The sequence below is a fragment of the Solanum verrucosum genome, unplaced genomic scaffold (assembly GCF_900185275.1).
Source record: "Solanum verrucosum unplaced genomic scaffold, falcon-dt-bn FXZP01000031.1, whole genome shotgun sequence".
In the NCBI taxonomy this organism is placed as follows: domain Eukaryota; kingdom Viridiplantae; phylum Streptophyta; class Magnoliopsida; order Solanales; family Solanaceae; genus Solanum; species Solanum verrucosum.
In genome coordinates, this window is record NW_026020194.1 from 2,889,827 (window position 1) to 2,914,132 (window position 24,306).

Here is a 24,306-nt window from a genome sequence, read left to right on the forward strand (position 1 = left end):
CCAAATATGGTCCTGTTTAGGTGGATAAATGATATGGCAACACGTCACAATCCAATTAGGAGGTACTAAATGAGCATCCCGAAGATCGAACCAAGAAACGTAGTTCAGCCTAGAAGGCCTTCGGAATCAATGTCGTCTTGATTTACTTTCCACGTCAGCACTCTGGCGAAAATTTAGGGATCAATAAAATAAAATAACAACACCCACATTCTAAAGTTATTCCAAATTTTGATGATCTAACAAACTATGGTATCTAACAGGGGGCCTGATCCATGAGAACACTAAGAGTTCAGTTACGTAAAAAGGACAGCAGTAAAAAGCTGCAACTACCTACCACAACTGCAGTGGTTGGTGCGCGTCTACAGAGGACAATACTCTCAGCCAATGGCATTGCTCTAAGGTATTTGTCCATCCTATAATAGTTTCCTCACAAATGACATAACCTCAGTTTTTGCATTGGAAGGATTACTCAGCATAAGTCATTATCTTAAGAAATATTTCTCACACAACAGCAAGGGACCCGATAAAGTTATCTTTCGTTCTTAGTTGTTATTTGAGATTATATTTCTATGCTTATTCACTGTAAGATCTATATATATGTTATAAAGAAATTAGATTAGTTCAAGTCTTTCTTCATTCATTCTGAGTTGTAGCTAGAGTTAACTACGTCGGTGTCTTGAAGCAGTTGGTGTAGTGGGCAATAGAGATATTGTTGTCTTTAGTAACAGGGTTGTAGAAGGGATTAAGAGTTTAATTCTTAGGTTACAAGAGTTTGTAATCTGAATCTTAGCTCTTTGAAGTTAATGGAGTCATGTTGAAATCCTGTGAAACAGGTCGTGGTTTTTTCCTCCCTTGAGCAAGGGGTTTCCAGGTAAACTCTTGTGTTGCTTATTTTAAGCTTTTACTTTACGCATAGTTCTTGCTGAGTGAAGAAACCTGGTCCATTGACTTGTAGTGGACGCATATATTTCATTACATGTAGCATAGTGTATAATGATGCCACACATTACACTTGACAGCTAGGAATCTCCTTCTCATCAATTATGTTCCCATTTGCAGTTAGTTGACTGAATTTGGCTTGAGCAAGAATAAAAGAGCAGAATTTTATGATTGAAAAGTAATTGTAAGCGAGAGAGGGAGAGGAATTGTATAATAAAAGCTTATGTGATTGTGGTCGCTCCGAAGTTGGAGCTATGCTTATTTAGCCTCAAAACCAGTAGAAGTCCGAAGGGAGAAGTGAAGGAGAAAACAAAACACAACTCAACTCCTGAGTGTTTTTAGTTCATATAACGCAAAACCAAACTCTGAGAGTACACACCATACATCATAAAAGCAAATTCAAACTTCAGAAAATAAGTAAAGAGTTTTTATTATCTTAAGGTTTCAGCACATGTAATTCAAGCATCTCCGTGCCCAATCAAAGCCAGAAGCATTTTTTCATAGTCTCCTGAAGTGTCTGCAGCAATTGCACGGTCCAATGTAACACTGTTCCTCCTATGGTACTCTTCTTTGATACGCTCCATGTCAACTTCAGCCCGAGTGGCGACAACTCTAGTAAGATCCCATTCGTCTGTGCCCAGCCTCTTGATAGCCAATCGAAGAACTTTCTCAAAGTATTTCTCTGGGGTTTTCAAGCATTCTATTGCTGCTCTGAGTAATTTCAGGTACTCATCATCATCATCAGCTTCCAGATCCTGCATCGTCACACAGTACAATGAAAAGTTATATTTGGGATGAGGTGCAAAGAAAGAATCAACACAAAGATATTGAAGCAATGATTCAAAATAGCAGGCAGTACTAGTTAAGAGCTTCTTTCTCTAGAGTAATATGAAATCTTGTATAGAATTTCAAAGACGGAATAGAAAATACATCCCTTTCAGACAATGGCAAGTATGTTTTTCTAATGTTTGAGTCTGACCTTGATGATTTCATGGCCATGGTGATCATTGTAGTGGTTGAACGTTGCACTCAGCTGTGCTTTACTCCTAGTAGAAATAATTCGGATGATCTCCTCGTCATTGTAAGCCTTGTCAGAGATCTTCTCATGCAGTATATTTGCTTCCTTTCTTGCCAATGTCATGTTCACCTCATCTCCCGCATATCTGTATGCAGTTATAAGAGGAACCAAAAGCTGTTCGGGAATTAGTTTACTACAATATAACCAGCTTAACGACAGTTATTGCAATATTTAGTTGCATGTATTCTCATTTCTCAAGTTTCATTGGAACAAAGACAGACAACACAAAAATATAACTTCAAGGCGAGTATCTAACTATTTACACTGCTATGTCAGAGACTGTAATCCTTAAACCTTTTCTTTTATTTTTTCCGGACACAGTAAACCATAACCCCAGTTTCCCCTGGCTCAAGAGCCCAACAGTGATCCTTTTCCACTTCGCTCCCTTGGTGAGGTGAAGCCCCAACATTATGGCTAGAGGTGGATGGTTGTAACCGAGGCAATCCATCCCTGGTCACCCTTAATCATTCATCCTAAGCACCCCAAAGGTGGCAAATAGGTGTAAGTGCAACAGCTTACATGGCAGAAAGAATCATCCTTAAGAAATCACAGTAAGCAAAAAGAAGAGTTAATGAACTTTACTAGGCAAAAGGATAAAGAATGAGCTTTACTAGAATAACTAAATAGTCAAACTAATAAAGAAGCCCCAAAAATTGTCCATACCTAGACTCATGGTAGAGCCTCATTTCATCCAAATTCTCTGCTAGTCATTTCAGAATCGTCTATACATTTAAAGAAAACAGCAAAGTGGCAGGCTCTTTAGCAAACTTCGGCTGACTATAGGTTTTTCTCTACAGCTGATCTAATGACAAAGTGGACTAGCACTAGAATAACAATGAATTAAATGTGGCACTGTAGATCTTATATGCGAAGTACCTTACGGAAATCCCCACTTGTGTGATAAGCAACATCTTCTTCAAGTGATTTCTTGTATCGAGCATGGTAGGCCTGCCTTGCCTTAAAAAGATCATCAGAAGACCTGGTACAAGCAATTTCCATGATAACCCAATTGCTAGCAGTCAGACGTTTGGTAGCTTCATTAACCAAGTAGGCGTCGCGCTCAGCAGGACTCAAAGTCCAGAGAAGCACTACACGCTGCAATGTCATGTGAATCAAAATTATATATTAGTCAAAGCAATCCTTGGCTAATGTTACTTGTGATTAACCATGTAGATATGGACCAGACAAATCTAAGAAATTATAAATGAACAAAAAGAAAAGCATTCAATACACCACAATGATTGGTAAAACGGGGTACTCCAAAACAATTTGGAACAAGAATGGAAAATTGAGGCTAATTAACCTGAAAATCACTTGTCAGTTCAGAATCCAAGTCCTTGAGAAGATCCTCTCCATAAGCAGCAGCATAAGAATCTTGGATTAACTTGCGTTGTGCTGCATTCCTATGTGCCAGAATCTGAATAATAAGTTCCTCATTTGTACCCCATCCTGCAAACGTTTAACCATGAGTCTTCTGTGGAAAACAAAATTCACCTTCCCCTTAGCAAGCCCAAACAACAACAGCAAACCCGATGTAGTCCCATAGTCAAGGTCTGAGGAGGAACCTTATCCCTACCTCGTGGAGGTAGAGAGGCTATTTCCAAAACACCCTCGGCTCAAGTAACACACAACAGAGTAAGAGGACATCAAAAATTATAGGGAAAGCATAACCTAGAGCATTCAAAAAATAAGAGCAATAACAATAACCAACTAATGTGATAACAGCAGCACGGTAAATAAAGAGCAACAAAAATTGTAAGACAGACAACTATGAGAAAATGCTACTACTACTTGTATGAATGGGGAAATAGGTACAATGAAACAAAACTACCACCAAGCCTATCCCCTTGGAAACGAGACAACATTCAACTACCTACTAACCTTCTACCCTAATCTGTAACCTCCACAACCTTCAATCTAGAATCATATCATCGGAAAGTTGAAGTTGCGTCATGTTTTGTCTAATCAACCCCCCCCCCCCCGACACTTTTTTGGTTTTCCTCTACTACCCTTCCTAAAACCCACCACGGCCAACCTCTAACATTCTCCCTAGGTCTCTGTGCACCTCCAGACTCCTCTTCACATATTATGTCTAAACCATCTCAGTCTCACTTTCCTCATCTTGTCCATCACGGAAGCCACTCCCACGTTATGTTGGATATCTTCATTCTTAATCTTTATCTCTCCTACATATCCAATCCACCTCAAAGTCCTCATTTTCGCCACTTGTATCTTTTGAACATCAGAATTCTTAACTAACCAACACTCCGCCCCATACATCATAATCAGCCTAACCACGACGGAGAAATCAAAATAAGCAATGTCTAATGAGCTCTTCCAAAAACAAAAACAAGAAAAATCAACCTCTTTTAACCAACCAAATAATTGGAGTAAATCCTTTTTGTCAACAAATTAATAATCTAGACCAATCATATGTTTGGGAAATGCCTACACAGAATCATAAAGAAAAATGTCTTCTACAGATGCCTACAGTCAAAGATCACTTATTTCCTCCAATTATGAATCAAATAGAAAATCACACAGCATTTTCCTTAACCGAGGCGGATTCAAGATTTAGAGTCAGTAGGTACACTCATTATCTAGGTACATTTTGAAACAATTTTGGAATAAATCCTTCAGATCACAAAAACCCCATCAAGAACAAGAACTAAACTAGGAAAAAACAGTAAGGAAAAGTAAAAATCAACTGATCATTCAAGAAAATAGCAAATACAAATATAAAAAATAAATCTTGCATTAAAATCAGTCATACAAAATCCATCCAAAGGGGATCTGAAAATCCATCCAAACAATTCAAGAAAAAAAAGGGGAAACCTTTAAAAGCTTTTTTGAGTTGCTCAGCATCTTCATAAGGATCTGGAACTGATGCTGGAACTTTAAGACTAGACATTTTTTTTTCTTTCTTGAGAATGTATTGTGTGTTCTTGAATTATTTATGAGTCAAAACTATAGTATATGTACAATTTCAATAATATACATGGGGACATAAAATGTGGATTCAGACATTTTTTGCGATCGCAAAAGTCATTGGGCTACACGTTTTTTATTATTTTTGTAACTGAACATGACTTTTATGACTACGCTATTGCAACGCCACTGCCTGCCACGTACCCAAATTTTGGCTTGTAATGGCGGAGAGTATTAGGACTTAGGAGGATTAGGTAACATGTAACCTCACCAACTATGTAAATTATTACTCCCTTCCTCCGTCTATCTTCACTTGTCTATTATACTAAAATTAATTATCCAATAATATTTGTTAAGTTTAAAAAATCAAAAGATAAATTATCGTTTTGTGTTTATTTTATCTTTACTATTATATACTATTCAATATCCAATACAATTTTCAAAACATTAAATTTAGCGTATTCAAAGAGTCGATTACAGTAAAACCTCACTAAATTAATATAATTGGGACAATGAAATATTATATTTTATAGAAGTATATTTAATCGATAAATTAATATTTAATAATTAAAAGAATGTTTTGAGATAATGTTCAGAGGTCCCGAGTTTAGAGGAAATTGTAGATATCATTTGATTTGAAAAAACAATGTTGGTGATAAAGTTGAAGATGATACAATATTTTTGAAATCAGTGACGCGTAAGGTAACACTTATCACATTTTGAACTCTTTGCAATTTTATGGTGCAATTCAAAAAGACAACACCAAAATATTAGGATACAATAAGAAAAGTTAGAGATGAGCTTCAATTAGATTTACATTTTAAGAAAAAAAACAAAAACAATAGAATCATATTTCACTAAATTATCATAGATATATTTTGTAATTTTAAAGAATTATTAATTTATAATATTAATGGATCATATATTTATATAGGGATCTTCTGAAAATATATTATCTTATCGAAATGAGTGATTTTTTTCATTAACCCAAGTCGGGACAGAGAAAAATATTATTTTAGAGAAATTATTAATTTATCGAATATTAATTTAGTGAGGTTTTCTGTATTTATTATTTCTTATTGTGTTTGTGTCACGTCAATAAATGATAACTATTGATGGATAAAGGGAGTAAATAATATTTTCCTAGTCTTTCTTCCAGAAACATAAATAAGGTAACGATATATATATATATATATATATATATTAGTAAACATATCTTATATGTTTAGTAAAGTCCCATTTAATAATTTTATTTTTTATTTATATATACTAAATTTTATATTTTATTTTACGTTTTTGTATTATTATTTTATTTATTATTTTGCAGAATGAGAAAAAGAAATGTAACAATAATATTTTTGTAAGATTAAGGAAAAAATAACAGTTAAAGATTTCATTCCTTATAAAAAAAAATGTATAATATTGATTGAAAAATTGAATATGAGCATATTAATTTAATAAAAATAAAAATTTAATTTATTTTTTTGTAATAGATGTTTAAATTAGTTTCTCTCTATAAAATAATCTTAATATAAAAGTACATTAATAATTTGATTCTCAAAAGCATTTTTTAAAAAAAGATTAGTCAAACACAATTTGTTTATTTAAAACACTTTTCAAATGAATTAGCCCAATACATTTTGGTTTTTTTTCAAAACACTTTTCTGAAAAGCTATTTTTAAAAAATATTTCAAAAAATAAGCAATTTTTAGCGATAATGTTAAACACGCTCTAATATTCATTCCAATAGTTTTTTTTTAACCCTTTATTACTCTTGCACTCTCTCTCCCTACCTCATTTAAAAAAAAAAAATTAATGTATATTAAATGCGGTATTTATTTGGAATATAAATGCTTCAGTTTTTTTTTGTATATATTGACCAAACAAGACAATAATAATTGCGCATTTGTACAGTTTTTCCAAAAAATTGTTTCACTTTCAATAGTATTTGGTCTTTTAGCCTTTTCAATTATGATCTTTTAATTTTCGATGTTTTTTAACATTTTTTTTACAAAAATTAAAATTCTTTTATCTGAACCTGTACCGCCTAATTAACACTTCACAAAATAAGAAATTTTTACTTGTCTTAAATTGAAGCTCAAGCGTAAATTTATGAAAATCTCTTCTGTAATGTTTTTAAATGGTCAAAAACCATTCAAATACATAATTCTCATAAAAATATGAATTCAATAACACAAAAATTGTTATATTTATTTTTGACTTGGGTAGAAAGTTGATAATAAAATAAACTTCCATATCAAATTTTAAACAATGAATTTTTATTCGATTCCAAATCAAGATTTTGTTCTACAAATTTTAAGACTATATTTTCTTAATTCAACATAATTTCTATCCTAAAAATTTGTTCAAAAACACATAAAAATCTCATGAGAAAAGACAAAGATATTTACCTTAATGTTTTGGGATGAAAATTCAATTTTTTCTCCTCTCCTTTTTTGCCTTTTTCTTTCCCCACTTTTTTTCATTATCTGCATAACTTTTTCATTTTGCTACGTCGTGCTTCTATTTTTTTTCAAAAGCAAATTTGTTTGCTCCTTTTTTTTTTTCTTTTTTTTATCCTCTTTGGGATTTACCCATTTCTTTAATTCCTTTTCTTTGTGTTAAAGATTAAATAACTCTTATTTTAATTCAAGAATAGTGTCACTCATTCTCATATATGAGAGAAATTTAAATGGAAAAAATGGTAAAATTATAAAACATTTTGGAGGGTCGTTACATCTACCACTACTAAATACATGTTTTATCCTTAAACTTATTGAGAAAGAAAGTACCTTAATTGTTGAAAAATCAAGGATATTTGCTCCGCATGTCAGACTCAACCTCCCAAGCGGCTTTTTCTGATGGACGATGTTTCCATTGCACCTTCATGGATGTGATATCCTTGAATCTCAACCTCTTAACTTGTCTATCCGGAATACTCATAGCTTTTCTTCAAATGTCAAATTTTGGTTCAACACTGAGTCTCAATAATTAATCACACGAGAATCATCGCTACAATATTTCGTTAACATTGAAACATGAAATATCGAATGAACACATGATAAGTCTGGTGACATAACTAGCTCATAAGTCACTTTTTCAATATGTAGAAGTACCTCAAACGGAACAATGAATCTAAGACTTTCCCTTCTTCCCAAACCTCATAACACCCTTCATAAGTGATACTTTCACAAAATCTCTTCTCCAATTATCCATTTTTAAACTGTGGTGGATATATCTATCTACCTAAACCTATGAGTTATGATAGACCTACCAACTGAGGCATAACAATGACTGAAAAAGGCATACTCCCGAGTCATGTGCTACTATTGCAGGTGGCTGACTTGGTTAGAACTCAAAAATTCTAAACCATGTCTATATTAAAAATTAAGATGCACCCATATTTTCAATGCAATTTATGAAATAACTACAATGGAAAAATCATACGCGCGCCAATGTAAATCTACTTTCATAGAACCTCTAATTAGTTTACAATACAAATTTGTCTTATTTTGTCAAACAAGTCTCGGGCAGGCAGGGGTGTTAAAAATGAGGCAAAAATATAGGTAGTCCGTCTAATTTGTCTAGAATTTTAAGGGTACAGATTAAGACAATCTCAATTCATTCAAGTCTTAGAGCCTGTTTGACAATATTGCTGCTAAAAATGATTTATTTTTAGAAGCACTTTTTTAAAATGACTTTTTAGAAAAGTATTTTTGAAAAAAAAAAAGCAATTTGTGTTTGGCTAATTTATTTAAAAAGTGTTTTTCATAAGCAAATTGCATTTGTGATTTAACTGATCTTTTTTAAAAAGTGTCTTTGAGAGTCAAATTACGAAAAAAGACAATTATTAATGTACTTTTAATATTAAGATTATTTTATAGAGAGAAATTATTTTAAATATTTATTATAAAAAAATTTATTTTTATTAAATTAAAAAAATGCACATATTTAAATTTTCAATCAATATTATACCTTTTTGGAGGGTTGAAATCTTTAATTGTTATTTTTTTTTCTCTTTTTTCTAACCTTACAAAAATATTTTTATTATCTTTTTTTTTCTAATTTTGTAAAATAATATGTAAAATATAAAATAATAATATATAAACATAAAATAAAATATTAAATTTATTATATAAAATTAAAAAATAAAATTCTTAAATGAAATTTAACAAAACTTATGCGATATGTTATTAATCAATAAGAGATATATTGATAAATATGTATATATGAAAGAGATATCTTAGTCTAGAGAAAAATAATTTTTTGTTTCTGCTTCTACTTTTTTTTAAAAAGCATAAATTTTTAACTTCTTCCCAACAACAGAAAAATTGCTTTTGCTTTTATTTAAAAGCACTTTTACTGATTTGCCAAACACCTAATTTGTCAACAAAAGTGTTTTTTTTTTCTCAAAATAAATCTTTCTGGCCCCCCAACTCTTAGTCTATTTTAAGAGAATCCTCAATTGAGCCTAGTGCCGACAAAATGAGCTCATATTTTGGTAACCCCTCCAATCCACCCATATTTAATGGGTTGGGTGAGTGACTTTTTAGATGGATAAAATATGGGTTTATACCCATATTTAACCCATAGAAATATGGGTATTTATGGGTAAAATATGGGTTAGGCAAATGAGTTAAGCTTTCAACTTTTATTCACTCAAAATTCATGATATCACCAAAAGTGTTGTAACTTCTCTTCTTTTTTTTGTTCTAATTATTCTTCTATATGATTGAAAAGATAAAGTCTTTGACCCTCCAAAAAAATATATACTATATTACATGTTCATTTCTTTTGTTAATTATAATTATATTTTTTATTTGATTAATTTTATAGTGGATAACAAATAATAGTGTAAAGTAAGCAAATTATGTATTAGTTTTGATATTGTGTAAAGTTCCTTAAGCACATTTTACTCCTAAAATGCAAATATTCATTTACTTTGAAATTTAATTTTTTTTTTCCTTGTTATTACATAAATTTATTTTATACTGAAAAGTTTATAGATTTTTTTTTTGACTATGATGATACAATAAAAATAAATAGAGTATTTTTAAGATTTTTCATCTAAAAAAGACTAAAATATTTTATCCATGTTAATTCTAAAGTAAAGTACTATTTACTCATGAAAATATGGATAAATATGGGTAAATTTGTATTCTACCCAACCCATTTTTACCCACATGAAATATGGACGGGTTGAATTATTACCCATTTTCAACCCGCCCAAATTTTACCCAATCTGGCCATTTACCACCACTAATTGAGCCCAATTTAATCTCCAATTTCAATACTCTTTATTTGCATCAATGTGATGTATGTTCCTATAAATCACTATCTATTTTATATTTTTTAGGATTTATCTATCCATTTGTAACTTTATTTTTAAACTCCTTAAGTTGAAATTCAAATCTATCTATCTATCTATATATATATACTAGATAATTGAAGGCCCGTATACGGACCCAATATTATTACTTACAAATTTAATATCAATTTTTCATAGAGAAATTTTAAGTGTTTACTATTTTTTTATTTTTTTTTAAAGAATAAATTTGTTAACAAAAAGATTAAATCGAATTTGATCAATATTTTTTTCCCCAATCAAACTTTTTGCATAAATAAAATAATGTAATAATGTAGATTAATTCAAAAACAAATTTCAGGTATTGTCGGTATTAATTATGGGAATATTTGTATTTTGGTAATACTCATGCTTTAAAATTTAATTTTCTTTTTACTAATGCATACTGATATAAATTTATAGATTTTAAAAATAATATATTTTTATATTAAATTGTTATATGTTATTTTCTTAAACGCCTATATTTTTAATTTACTGTTCACAAGTAAAAATTAGAATTAAGAAGCGCATCTCATTATTACATGAAGTTCAACGTGTAATCTATCTTAAATAATAACAGAAAAATAATTAGTAATTAGTATGACACATTATTTTCTTTATATTCTTTTCTCAGGTAGAATGATATAGAGTTAATATTTTTTACTAGAATTCATATCAAATTTATATTTTCTCAGTCTTAATTAATTTGTCTTACTTTTTTTAAAAATATTTTATGTATTTAAAAATTATTTAAAATATGTATAAATCACAATAATTAGAAATTTACAATATTTAGATGACATATAAAAAATTAGATTGACTCTCAAAATTCTAACAGTGACACGTAAACGAAGACACACAAAACAACATTTATTATTTGAAATGATGTAAAAATACTATAAATCACAATAATTAACAATTTTAGATATTTTAAAAACATATAATATATTTGGTTAACTATCAAAATTCTATTAATGTCTCATAAATTAGGACAGAGAAAGTAACATGAATTATTTGAAACTGACATAAAAAATTACTACAAATCACAATAATGAATAGCTTAAATATTTAAGAGACATTATAAAACTGGATGATAAAAATCTGATGTGATGTGGTACCTCTCTTTGACTAGAATTGCCATTTATATTTTTTGTCAAATTTTTTCCCTTAATTTGTTCTTTAAAAAAAATCACAAAAATAGTTACACTTAACTTTTCTCTTTCCTCATTATTACTACACTATTTATATCTTCCTAAGATTTTTCTTTCTCATTCTTAATTTTCTGTTTCTTTTTTCAAAATAATTATGCTTTTAAAAATTTCTGAAAATAACTACACTTACATTTTCTCTTTCTTCATTTATATTATACTACTATTTTTTATCTTTTCAAGATTCTTTCTTTTCCTTCTTTATTTAATTTAAAATATTTATAAATATAATTGTAATTAAAATATTACAAATGTAATTGTTATTTATATATATAAAATCTATAAAATCAAATATAAGCAAAGTTATATTTATCTTTCTTTTTTCTCCTTTTTTATTTTTATTTTGTATTTTTACAATTTATTAATATAAGAAATTCATCTTTTATAACTCACACCTCTACATATTTATAAATGATATAGTCTTAATTATATTAATAAAATACTCATAACTATCTAATCTTCCATATTTATAACTTTCATTATTTTATTTTGCATATCTTAAAAGATGGGAGAAAAAATTATTTACTTATTTAATTTTTTACAATTAAAAAAATATTTATTCAATTCAATTAATTTTTCACCTCCCTCCATAATTGTCTTCTTTATTAGAGATTTTAATATATATTCATGTCTTCATTCATTTTCAATCTTTATAATTCTTAATTAATTCTATTAATGTGAGGTAATAATATATTAAAAGATGGGAGATGAAAAGACAAAAATTAACCTATTTTATTTCAATTTCTTTTATGATGTATATTTTTTTAGATTAAATTTGTTCAAGAACATGATTAATGATTGATATTGTATAACTTTGAAAACTGTTTTGAAGCTTGTGACTCAAAAATATAGGTTAAAGTTGATTAATTTGAACATGCGATTTGACATAATTTTCACCATTTTATTATAATGATTGAAGCTTTCATGACAATTTGTCTACTTTTCTTAAATTCATCTAAAAAGTTTTAATTTGAGTGTGTGAATGCACATATTTTAACTTTTCGAAACCATCTAAATTTATGTTGGTCTCACAATTTCCTATATTTAATGCATATTATGGTAAATTTTTATAATTTAAAATTATTTATTAAACATTTTGGAGAAATACCAAAAAAATAAAAATGATTTGGAGTTTAAATGTGAAAAGGAATTGTGACCCTTTTTAGTTTTGAATTCTACTTTGAAAAATTCTTATATTATTATAGGGTAAATAAAGTAGTGTATGGAAAGAATATTGATTTTTAAAACTAAGTAGTGTATGGAAAAAATATTGATTTTTAAAACTAAGGCACTATCCATTAATCTTTTCCTTTTAACCCATTAATGTGTTATATTCAATTAGTTTCAATTAATTGTATACGAAAGAAAAATTACACTGAACAATCAATTAACTAATGAAATTTCAATGAAAATATTTGTATTTGTAAGTCAAAAATTCGATCAGTATATATATATATATAATGAAATTGACGTAAATAATATTGTAAATCATAATAATTAACAACTTAAAAATTTAAAAGATATATAATATTATGTTTTTGCTAATACGGAATGTTGTGTCTAGTGTATATATTTATATACTCCCTCCGTTCCATTTTATGTGATGTAGTTTGCTCCGCACGGAGTTTAAGAAAGAAAGGAAGACTTTTAAAACTTGTGGTCCAAAATGAATGATATAAATTTGTGTGGCTGTAAATCATTTTATTAAGGGTAAAACAGACATTTTATAGTAAAATTGTTACTTAATATAGAAATGTGTCATTCTTTTTTAGACTGACTAAAAAGGAAAGTAAGTCATATAAATTGGGACAGAGGAAGTATATAATAACCTTTTATATGAAATTAATTATTTTCGTAAATATGATGAATATAAATTATTTATGAATTTAAGAAGGAATAACAAAATACAACACTTGAGTAGATTGAATGTTACACTACTTTAAGAAAAAGAAAAAAAGTACTCTATATGATTTTTTAATGTTATAAACTTATTAGTATATTAAAAAAAAGTAAGAAAACTTTTGAAGTCAATAATGGGCCCTACATTTATAGAAGTTCGTGTGTTTTGTTTTATTCTTCCAATGTGTGGATAGCCACGTGGCCTTAGGAATATGCTAGAATTTGGGTGTTTTTTCTGGAATTTTAGTACTTTCTATGCACGAAGTACAATTGCTATTAAGTTGTACATTTTGCTTATTTACGAATTTGCCCTTGGTCGTCCTTGGTCGTCTTCACCTTTCTAGATAATAGAAATATATATATATATATAATGTTGAATGTAAGCAATCATATGTGGCACCTTTCTATGGCCAGTATTCCTATTTATTTATTTTTCTCATTATAAAAATTATTGAATAAGATAAAGAAACAAATACGTTAAATATATTAGTGACAGTTATGTTGTTTTTAATACCCATAACTGTAGCACATAAATATTAGAAATTAAAAAAGAAATAAATAATTGTTGATAACCTATATGAGAGAATATCAAGAGTTTTCTCTGATATTTAAAATAGAGTAGATAATCACAAATCATTTCAAAAATATGGTAAAAGTCATTCACCAACTAATATTGATGTGTTCATTATTGACGGAGTAGTAAACAAATTCATGGTTTGATTAGCTCCTTTCTCAATTTTTATTCCTTTTTATGATTGTGTTTCAAGCATCTTCTTTGTTTTGATTTTTTTTTTCTTCCTCTTTACTTTTTAACTTTTCAGAAACATCAAACAAGTTTCATTGAACATGCACGCATCAAAGAGAAAAAAAATTCAATAACGTACCAAATAAATTTAAAAAAAAGTCATTAAGGGAAGAAGGATGACAAGCTATGGAAAAAGAAAAACAGAAACAACAAGCTCCTCGTAAGGAAATTTAGAGATGAAGAGAAGATATCTCAGAATGGACAATATTTCGTCGGCTTTAGCGTAAAAATAATAGTCAAATCATTGACGGTAAGCGTTAGATATATGAAAATTGGAATTAATTTTATGCAAGAGTTAATCTAATATCCTATTTAGTATGATATCTATATGATTGACTAACTACAAATTGCACCATATTCTTTTCTTTTTTTAAAAAAAAAGTAATCAAATTTATTAATAATAACTGAGCATATAATTATGTGTTTAAAGCTTCAGATTAAAAAAAAATATATTAAAAATCAGAACAAAAAAAACGCAAAAATAAAATTATTAGGAATATTTTAAAAGTTATTAGAATCTAAAATAGGTTAAGAATCTTACGATTCAAAATCATTGTACAATTACAAATATATATACACATAAAAAGAAATTCTCAAAATTATTTATATTTAGCCTACAAAACAAAAAAATTAAGTATTAAAATCAATAAAAATGGACACCTTAACTATGTCACTTCTTGATGATGATAGAATATGATTTCTTTATGAAAAGAGAAAGAGATAATATCTCATGAATCTTCAAGATATTGATATAAGAAGAAAAGTCATGTAACAAAAGTTCTCTTCATAAAAAAAAAAAATTAACAGGATATTGCACTATAATGTTTTCTACAAGAAAATTTGTATTGTGAAACAAAAATTAAATCATATTGGTTGAAAAACTTATAGAAAAACTGATGAGTGATAAGAAAAATTATTTAAAGAAAGAATTGGTTTAATTATTAAATTAGGAAAAGCATAAGGAGAAATATATGTTGTCAATTACCATTTGAAAGGATCCTAAATTAGTTCTCACATTATTACTTTCCATTTTTATTCTTCTTCCGTTCTTTTTTTATTTTTTTTGTTTCATTTTTCCTTATATATCTTTAATTAATGTTTGTTTATTATTTATTTTTTCCATTTTTTTTCCTTATTTACCACCTTTAATTAATGTTTTTTTTAATCTTTAATTATACTTTATATTCTTAGAAATAATGAATATATATATTATTCTTCCGTTCTTTTTTTAAATTTTTCTATAATTTTTTTGTTTCATTTTTCCTTACGTATCTTTAATTAATGTTTTTTTTTGTGATTTGAATGGATTCTAAATTAGTGCTCATATTATTTCGTTCAATTTTTTATTCTTCTAAATCCCTTTTTGTAAATTTTATTTTTTTTCCCTGTTTTTTTCTTATGTATCACCTTTAATTAATGTTTGTTTTATTTTTTATTATTTATCTTTAATTATACTTTATATTCTTAGAAATAATGAATATATATATATTAATTAATATTAATGTTGTTGACATTTTTAAATTTTAAAGACTAAAAGACAAAAATATCAAAGGTAACCATATTTAATTTTGTTCATCAACAATCATATTAATTTTCTTACTTTCTTACCTTAATTTGATAATTAATGTCATTATATCATTTCCTTAAATGACTTCTTTTTTTAATTTTTTTTTAACTTTCTGTTATTTATTTATTATAAGAATTAGTTATTATAATCTTTGTAACAAATATATTAATATTTATTAATGTAATTCGATTTATATTTTATAATTAAATTAGATCATCTCTTCTGCTAAAGATCTATACGATTATACCCTTATCAAATACTAATAAAGTTAAAAATAGAAAATGATGACACTCTTCTTAATTCAAATATTTATTTAACTTTATAAAAAAAATACATTTTTTCTTATAATTTTTTTAAAAATAAAATAATTTCTCACAAATTTGTCTTGGAAGTTTATCTATTTTGCATTTTTCCAAATTTTAAATCATTTCATCATGAATGCTATTAATTTTTTCCTTAAATTACTTTTTTTCCTTCTTTGTTCTTTTTACTTTCTTTTCATTATTTATTTTAAAATATTAGTTATTGGTATATAGGTTTTTGAGTTATTTTTTGTACTTCTATAAAAGAAAATTTTGAATTATGCCTAATTTAAAGAAAATAATTAATTAGGTGAATTCTTTATTGAAATGGAAAACAAGATCTATTTTTTCTCTTCTGTAGATTACCTTAGGTTAACAATTATAGTTTTTTTGAAAAAAAAATTAAATTATAAATTTAAAATTATAGAAGTAGAATTTTCAATAAATAATGTATTCACAATTTCCTTATCTGCATGAAATTGATTAAAATTTGTGAATACTTATATATTGTGTATTGGTTCTTCGATTGATTTTAAATAATAGTTAATTACTTCATGTATGAATGATATTGTGTTTGAATTAAAGTTAATTAGAAATGAACATGATATTGTATTAAAATCTTAATTTGGTAATTTGATTTTTTTAAAATGTTATAACATTATGTGTCAAATTTTATTTTATTTTAAAAATAATTGATCGTTTTCTCTGATGTTAACTTAATGTGAAGATATTATTTCTTTTCTTAATTATTTTATTTAAGAGAAACACAAATTTTGGCTCTAATCAAAAAAGAATTTGTCTTTTTATTTCTACTTAATTTATAAAAAAAAATTATTTAAATTACATTATACCGCGCGAAGCCGGACAAGTTTCCTAGCTGTGGTTATAAAAGTTAAATAACAATATGTTAAAAATTATTGAGAGGTAAAATTGGACGGGTCATGATCCAACCCGATTTTTAGCCCATTTGAGCCCAAAGTAAATTGGGCGGGTCAAGAACCCAATTTGTGTATCAATCCATTTTAATATCTCCAATTTCAAACCAACCCGCCCATTTGACACCCCTAGTCTTAGATATGAAGAAAATTCTATTAGAAACGTCACTTCAAATGGGTCCTACAATGTGCGATTCGAATTTAGTTGAAGCTCTAATGCGGTACCGGATGAGAAATCAAAAAGAAAAACTTAAGATGAACTATTCAAATTTAGTTAAAGCTCTAATGTGGGCACCAAACACTGGATGAGAAATGAAAAAGAAAAACTTAAAATGAAGTGCAATTTGGAGAGACAAAAGTAAAATAAAAAACATCGACTTCACTGGGGATCGAACCCAGAATCTCTGGTTTCGTAGACCAGCGCCTTATCCATTGGGCCATGAAGTCTCTATGTTTGAATCTGTTAATAGTTTATTAATATAACATCAATTTTGCATTTTGCAGAATTTGATGATTATCCATGTCTAACTACTGTCCCTTCCAACACACTCCTTTTCTACTTTCTCCTAATATTCCACCCACTTTCCTTTTCTATGGGTATATTCTCAACTCTTTTTCACCATTAATGGCATATTAGAGCATCACAAACCCAAAAAAAGTTAGTGGAATTTGTTGTATTCATAAAGGAGAATACTACTAAAAGCTTTAAGAAGCAATGGGTAGTGAAAACCAACAACAATTTCAAGAGAATCTTCTTCATAATCATCAGGAGCAGGAGCAGCAGGAGCAGCAGCAGCAGAGGAAGAACCGTTCTTTAAGGAGTAAAGCTGCGCACTTTGTATCTGATGTTGCTACTGTTATTCTTAACCCAATTTCTGATAAACCCCTAAAGCCCAGACCACCACCTTTGCCTGTAAGTTTGGGAGTTCTTGAAAATTGGAATGATATTTGTATCTGTTTTGTTATTCTAAATCAAAATTTGATCTTGTTGGGGTTTATAGTATGATTTTCTGATGATAATTTCAGCTCTTGAATACCCCAATTTGGAATTGATCAGAAATAAGGGTTTAGGTTGACTATTATAGTGTATTGCCTATGAGCATATAATCTGTGACCTTTAGCTGATCTTGGTAAGTTGTCAATTTTTGTCTAACCTAGTTTCTTTTCTAGCTAGGGCCCCCAACTTTGTATGTTTTTGTTGATTTTAGAGGGATTCAATTCAGGTCAAATCCTATCTTGTTTGTCTCCCTTTGATTTTTTCACAATAAGGTAATTGTTGGGTCGTCTAGTCTTGGAGGAAGAACAAGAGATGAATAGGATTGCAACATCAAAAGCACTTCTTAGTATTCACTGCCCTTTTTACTGAAGATGCAGTGTAGATAACATCATTAATATTGGGGCATTTGAAATACATTATACTCTGAGGGCAAAGCAGCAGAGAGGTTTTGTGATATTCCCTACAGATTGTATGTTAATAGTTTTTCTTATATTTGTTTAGGAAGATGGATCTGATTCTGATGGAAGTAAGCACGAGTCAAATGCAGAGGGTGATGCCAAGGATTTAGTTGATGGTCCTGATACATCTTCTTTCTCGGCGTTCCTATATTCACTGTTGTCGACCACAGGATCTGAGAGTAAGCCTAACACTAGTGGAAAATATGATAAGCACGATGATCGTGATGAGTCAATACCTGAGCTTACAATGAGGGAACCTAGCAGAAGAAAAGGTATACTTTCCAGAGGTAAACATTCCCTCGGCAGAGCTCTTCACCAAGTTGCTAGACTAGGCGGCTTTAGAAATCAGGGTTCGGCGAAGGGCAGCTCTGAGATGGTGTTTGATGATGGAAGTAATTCTAAAGTTTCCGGAGATAATCAGATACCTTTGGAAGATATGAATAAGAAATCTCTTCTGAACAATCTTCCGGAAACTTCTGAGCCTTCAGTTCTCCTCACTGAGAAGGCACGGATTTATCTTTATGCTGCACTGCCCGTGCTTGTGCAGGACAGGAAGTGGGTCTTGTTATACAGGCAGGGATCCTGAGTTGTATTAAATTTGAATGCTCTTTGAGCAGCTTTATGCTTATTTCCTCTCCTATTTCCAATTTGTAGTAGATTTTAACTTCTAATTTCTATTTTGCCAGTACATGGAGGAATGGAATATCACTCTCAACTTTATATAGGAGAAGCCTACTCTGGCCTGGCATCAGTCTGCTGGTAATTAACTGGTGACTTGTAAAGAGATATGTATTGCTCATTAAGAATTATGTTCCAGGAGTTACACATCAAAGAGTAGTTTTGATTTACATTTTGAACAATTGTTTAATTGCTTATGGTCTAGAATCTAGATGAACTAGAATTAATATTTTGTTATCGATATGTGTGTGTATTTCACTTCTTGAAGAAACCACCAGATAATCTCCTTTCCTTTTATCAGTATCGAACTTAAAAAGGAGTAGAATCCCCGTGCTTTCTTGTATGTGGAATAGAATCCAGCTGTTTCATTAATAAATGTTCAAATATTCCAGAGTCTTGCTATATTTTTATGCCCTAACTTATTAGTGCTGCTGTTGCAGTCCAAATCATATTTTCAGAAACCAAGTGTAGGTCAGTTAGATTATATATCTCTCACTAAAAAGACAAGGCGTTGTTTCATAACAAGATCTAAGCAATGCTTCTCTGTGCTGATAAACTCATAATATGGTAATTTATTCCTTCTGATATTTCTGGAACTCAAGTTTTCAGGGTTAGATATTTCTTTTCCGTATGTGTCAGTCGTTACTTGAGCCGAGGGTGTATTGGAAGCAACCTCTCTACCTTCACAAGGTAAGGGTAAGGCTGTGTACACACCACCCTCCCTAGACTCCACTCGTGGAATTACATTGGGTATGTTGTTGTAAGATTTCTGGGTTAGGCGTCATGGTTTGAAAAAGTAAAAATGATAGATCTTGGAATGGAAATGCCTCTGAAGTTCGATGTGTGCCGTTGTTGAAGTCAAAGGGCAGTATATTTGTCACTTTTGATTTTGATTTCTTGCTGGTTGCTCTTTTGGTATGAGTCTGAGACTCCGAGTGCTCTATCTCTCTGCATTATTGGAGTTAAAAGCATTCCTGTCGGTGTCTGGTGTCTTTGCTTTTCCATCATTGTGAATGGTGGACATAGTCATTAAGACTTGAGACTTGCAAATTGTTAAATCTGGCACAAGACTCTAGTTGTGTTTCTCTCATGTTGTCCAAATCTTATAGGTTGTGGGGGACCATAATGGTGCTGTGTTTGGTGGGCTAGTTGATGCACCTTTAAAGCCAACAACGAAGAGAAAATATCAGGTAATTCTGAGCAGAATACTTAAAACACGTCACCTTTGCCTTTGAGTTTCCATTTGCCATCTTGATTTGATTTTGGTATTTGACAGGGTACAAATAATTCATTTGTTTTCTCAAATGTATCTGGCCAACCTGTCATATTTCGTCCCACAGGTATCTCTTTTTTCCTTGTACTTGTACCAGACGTCTAAAGTTTGGAGATCAAATTCCCATTCTTTGTTTTTGTTTGTTGATAACAAATTTATTTAATGCATCGGGACGGGAGTGGGCTGGTCCAGCATGTCCTTATCCTTTTTCTTTTTGTGGTATTGATGATCAAAAGGAGATTTGAAATAGTGGTCCTCTTATGGGAAATCTTGGGTTTGAAACATTTTTAATCCATTGTTTACCTGACTTACTGCCATCTCAAGATGCTGAAAATTTTAGCTGGTGATAGTAGTATAACTATACAAGCTATGAAATAGAGATTTCTTAGTGGATACTAAAGATGTAATGATCAAGAATTTTCGTATTTTCCAGAAACTAATCATTTATTCTCTCTGAAATCACTAGTATCCCAATCCTGGCATGATTGGAACTGTTTCTACTTCTGACTGTGATTATTCAGTTCCTTTTGCTTTTTATGATAATGTTTTTCCATAAGCTGTTTGGAATTCAAATTAATTACTTATGACATGACATTGACATTGTCGCCTAAGTAGGTGTCAATCGCTATTTTACTGTCTGTTCCACGGAGTATTTAGCTTTGGGAGGCGGTGGCCATTTTGCTCTCTACTTAGATGGGGATCTGTAAGATTTCTTTCGCCTTCCTTTTGATCCTTATTTCATTGATTTATCTATGTATGCTTTTTGACTACTTCCTACTTAGTATCATAATGTCCTCCAACAAAGGGAGAAATAAGAGGAAAATCAAATGCCACACGGCCCCTTGGGAGTTACCTTTTTCCTCTGTCCCATTTTTGGTTGCCATGACAGGATTTTAAAATTTTTCCTTCTTAATGAACTCAAGTTCACAACTATCATCATCATCATCATGAATATCACCTTTTTGTCTTAATATATTTACTGTAGAATCAGATCTTATGATTCCAACTTATTCCCTCTATTGCCCATTGTTTAAAAAACAAGGGGAAAGCAAATTCTATTGAGTCTGTTAAAGATATCTTTGACTCGGATATAGCAGCTCAACAAACTTCTACCTCTATGCCCTGTTCAGTTTACAGAGTACAGGATGAAAGGACTAATTGTAGTTGACTTTTCCAGGCTAACAGGTTCAAGTGCAACATCAGAAACTTATGGTAATTCTTGTTTGGCACATAATGAAGACTTTGAAGTTAAGGAAGTTGAGGTAGTCTCGCAACTGTATCTCTGTATGTGTTTGCACGCATGCGGGTTTTGTGTTCTGCCTTGTCTGTGTCTCTATATATTATATGTACATGTGTGTATCTGTCAGGGCAGTTTGTTTGCACTTAGCTCTATGAGAATTTACCTTTAAGAGTGCAATATGCATTTAACATGAGAAATTAACTTGGAATGTGATATGCAAATTTATCATGTGCCATGCAGTTATGGGGATTTGTATATGCTTCCAAGTACGAAGAGATGGTTTCGATTTTGCGAACAGAGACACCTGGAATTTGCCGCTGGTAAACACAGCGTTCAGCTGCTTGCCTTCCCGTCTAAATGATTGTTTCTGTTTGGTGCCCATGGTTGCGCACAGCACCACACGGAATGCAGGATAGGTTTCGTACATATCTTTTCACATGTTCAGCAACAATGCTACACTTGTATAGGTGTGTTTCTTTACATGTACAGTGAACCACTTTGATAAAATTCTCTTTGCTTCGGCAAATGAGAATGAACGTGAGAGCTAACTGGAAATATTCATTAAACTGTTCTCCAGAAACTGAGGCTTAACATGCTGTGATGCTGCTAATGATTTTTTTTTCCATTGGTGGTGAAATTAAAATTTCAGTAGACTTGTTGAGCAGGTGTTTGGTGTTGTGTATTTACATTGCGAAGAATCAAAGACCTTTCCGTTTCATGCCTTGATTTCCTCTTTTCGACAGTCGTATTTTTGGTAGAGACAAAACCACCTCCTAGTGTTGGTTCAAATGTTGTCTCACGAGTCGTGACTAATCCAATTTGGTCTTTAGCGCTAAACTGTGTGAATGGTTGATCAACCATGACAGATGAGTAAAATGTACAACACATATGGTCATTGCAACTATGCAGAAATCAATTCAATAGGAGGAAATTTGGTAAAGCCATTTTGCTTGGGATTATTTTACATTGAGTGAAGTTCGACCTATTAGTGTAAGTAATTTTTCGTGTTAAATTCTATCCAAATTCCTCAACAACAGATTATCACCTTGCCTTATGTTTGATTTATGTCATATTCAGTTAGGTCACTCGTCTCTATGAGTAGTCAGTAGTGCTACTAGGTGTCATGTCTCATATTCGGGGCATTGGGTTGTCTTACTTGACCGAGTGAAATCACACAATTTCAAGACTCGAAACCACAAATTATTTGGTTCGACCATACACAAACTGGCCATAAAAAATAACAAAATATATTTTTTACAAGGCCAAACACATATGCAGACCCTTAAACTTGCCCTTAAATTTCATTTTGGCACTCCAACTCAACCTTGTTCCATTTTAACCCTTCAACTCCAATTTTTATGTTCCATTTTGGCACTTCTTTCCAAAGAACCAACAAAGTGAGATGTGTGTACTTCACATGCCATTATTGTGTTAAAAAATAATAGATTAACATTGTTTTTTTTAAAAAATATATATATTTTTTAGAGTTTCTGTACTTTATTGTGTGGAAAAATAATCTGCGAAAGTGTGTTGGTTTTTTTTTTAAAAAAACAATTAGTTAATTTAAATAACATCACATTTTTTTTTTTTCTTATCTAGTCTACTTGGACTAACTCAAATATCAGCTTTCTAATTTTTCATTCAACTAATTAAATACGAGTGAAAAAAAACTCATGTTCATTGCTAATTAATAACACTATCAAAAAATGTTGAAACTCGATAGACTTTGTTGGGTTGTCATTGATTTTTTTAAGAAAGAAATCGACGCACTTTCGTACGTTATTTTTCACGCAAAAATATAGGACAACTCTTAAAAAGAAATTGTTACTTTTTTTATTAAAAAAAACAATGATAATCCGTCAATTTTAATTTTTTACAATAATTAACGGATGATCGTCGATTTTTAAAATGCAAAATTGCAGTTGAATAACATATATAGAAATAAAGAAATCATAAAATTAGTATTTTGTGTTAAATGGTACATAAAAGTAATAGAGTTGAAGGGTAATCTTTTATTTCTTTTTAAAAAAATACTTTTTTTTTGTCTTTCACTCTCTTAGAGAATGTGTGATGCACACTTTCTGCCACATCACTTAGAAGTGCCAAAATGGAACATAAAAATTGGAGTTGAAGGGTTAAAATGGAACAAGATTGAGTTGAAGTGTCAAAATGAAATTTAGGAACAAGTTTAAGGGTCTCGTGTTTGGCCTTTTTACAAACATAAGGTCGACGACAACCGATAACAATGTCACTTGACTTACAAATCCACCATATACGTCTACACGCCTCAATATTAAAACATATACAAAATCCTGACCTACCGATCAACTACATCAATCAAAATAAGACAACCTTGGAAGAATGAAGTAAACCAATCAGTTGAAGTAAAACATCTTTAGAAGATTTTATTCAATATATTTTCAAGAAAATAATTACTACTAAGAATAATATTTATGTTCATTTTTATCTATCTATATTTTTATTTTTTACGAAAAAATAATTTTATTTATTTTAATATTAATTACTTATTTTTTAAAATTTAATATTAAACATCATTTAATAAAAATAGTATAGTAAATACTAAATAGTCTTGTTAATCGTTATTTTTTTAGTGCTTTGTATAAAGTTTAAATTTAAATGTAACAAGTTAATCGA

At 29.8% G+C, this 24,306-nt stretch overlaps 2 protein-coding genes and 1 non-coding gene across 3 annotated transcripts; 1 reads left to right on the plus strand and 2 right to left on the minus strand.

Moving 5' to 3' along the window:
• Positions 1-1,251: 1,251 nt before the first annotated feature.
• Positions 1,252-23,714, minus strand: LOC125829504 (annexin D2-like). Its single transcript, XM_049508725.1, has 6 exons — positions 23,711-23,714; positions 4,853-4,939; positions 3,321-3,466; positions 2,894-3,112; positions 1,919-2,131; positions 1,252-1,694 (listed from the first exon to the last, which is right to left on the minus strand). The coding sequence occupies exons 2-6, from the start codon at positions 4,926-4,928 to the stop codon at positions 1,398-1,400; spliced, it is 951 nt and encodes a 316-aa protein (XP_049364682.1). The 5' UTR covers positions 4,929-4,939; positions 23,711-23,714; the 3' UTR covers positions 1,252-1,397.
• On the minus strand, positions 17,380-17,452 carry TRNAR-ACG (transfer RNA arginine (anticodon ACG)). The gene has a single exon. It is a non-coding gene; the product is annotated as a tRNA-Arg (tRNA).
• Positions 17,569-22,231, plus strand: LOC125829495 (uncharacterized). Its single transcript, XM_049508709.1, has 8 exons — positions 17,569-17,918; positions 18,504-19,033; positions 19,147-19,219; positions 20,248-20,328; positions 20,415-20,478; positions 21,027-21,114; positions 21,589-21,673; positions 21,892-22,231. Exons 1-8 carry the CDS (start codon positions 17,721-17,723, stop codon positions 21,973-21,975), a joined length of 1,203 nt encoding a protein of 400 aa, XP_049364666.1. The 5' UTR covers positions 17,569-17,720; the 3' UTR covers positions 21,976-22,231.
• Positions 23,715-24,306: the final 592 nt, after the last annotated feature.

Excerpts from the sequence above, each read along its gene's own strand:
- LOC125829495 (XM_049508709.1), top strand. The coding sequence starts at position 17,721 with ATGGGTAGTGAAAACCAACAACAATTTCAAGAGAATCTTCTTCATAAT. Across the intron at positions 21,115-21,588 it reads CTCTACTTAGATGGGGATCT|GCTAACAGGTTCAAGTGCAA; the intron begins GTAAGATTTCTT and ends TGACTTTTCCAG. Across the intron at positions 21,674-21,891 it reads TTGAAGTTAAGGAAGTTGAG|TTATGGGGATTTGTATATGC; the intron begins GTAGTCTCGCAA and ends TGTGCCATGCAG.
- LOC125829504 (XM_049508725.1), bottom strand. The coding sequence starts at position 4,928 with ATGTCTAGTCTTAAAGTTCCAGCATCAGTTCCAGATCCTTATGAAGAT. Across the intron at positions 3,467-4,852 it reads ACTCAAAAAAGCTTTTAAAG|GATGGGGTACAAATGAGGAA; the intron begins GTTTCCCCTTTT and ends AAACGTTTGCAG. Across the intron at positions 2,132-2,893 it reads CAAGTGGGGATTTCCGTAAG|CTTTTGGTTCCTCTTATAAC; the intron begins GTACTTCGCATA and ends ATTCCCGAACAG.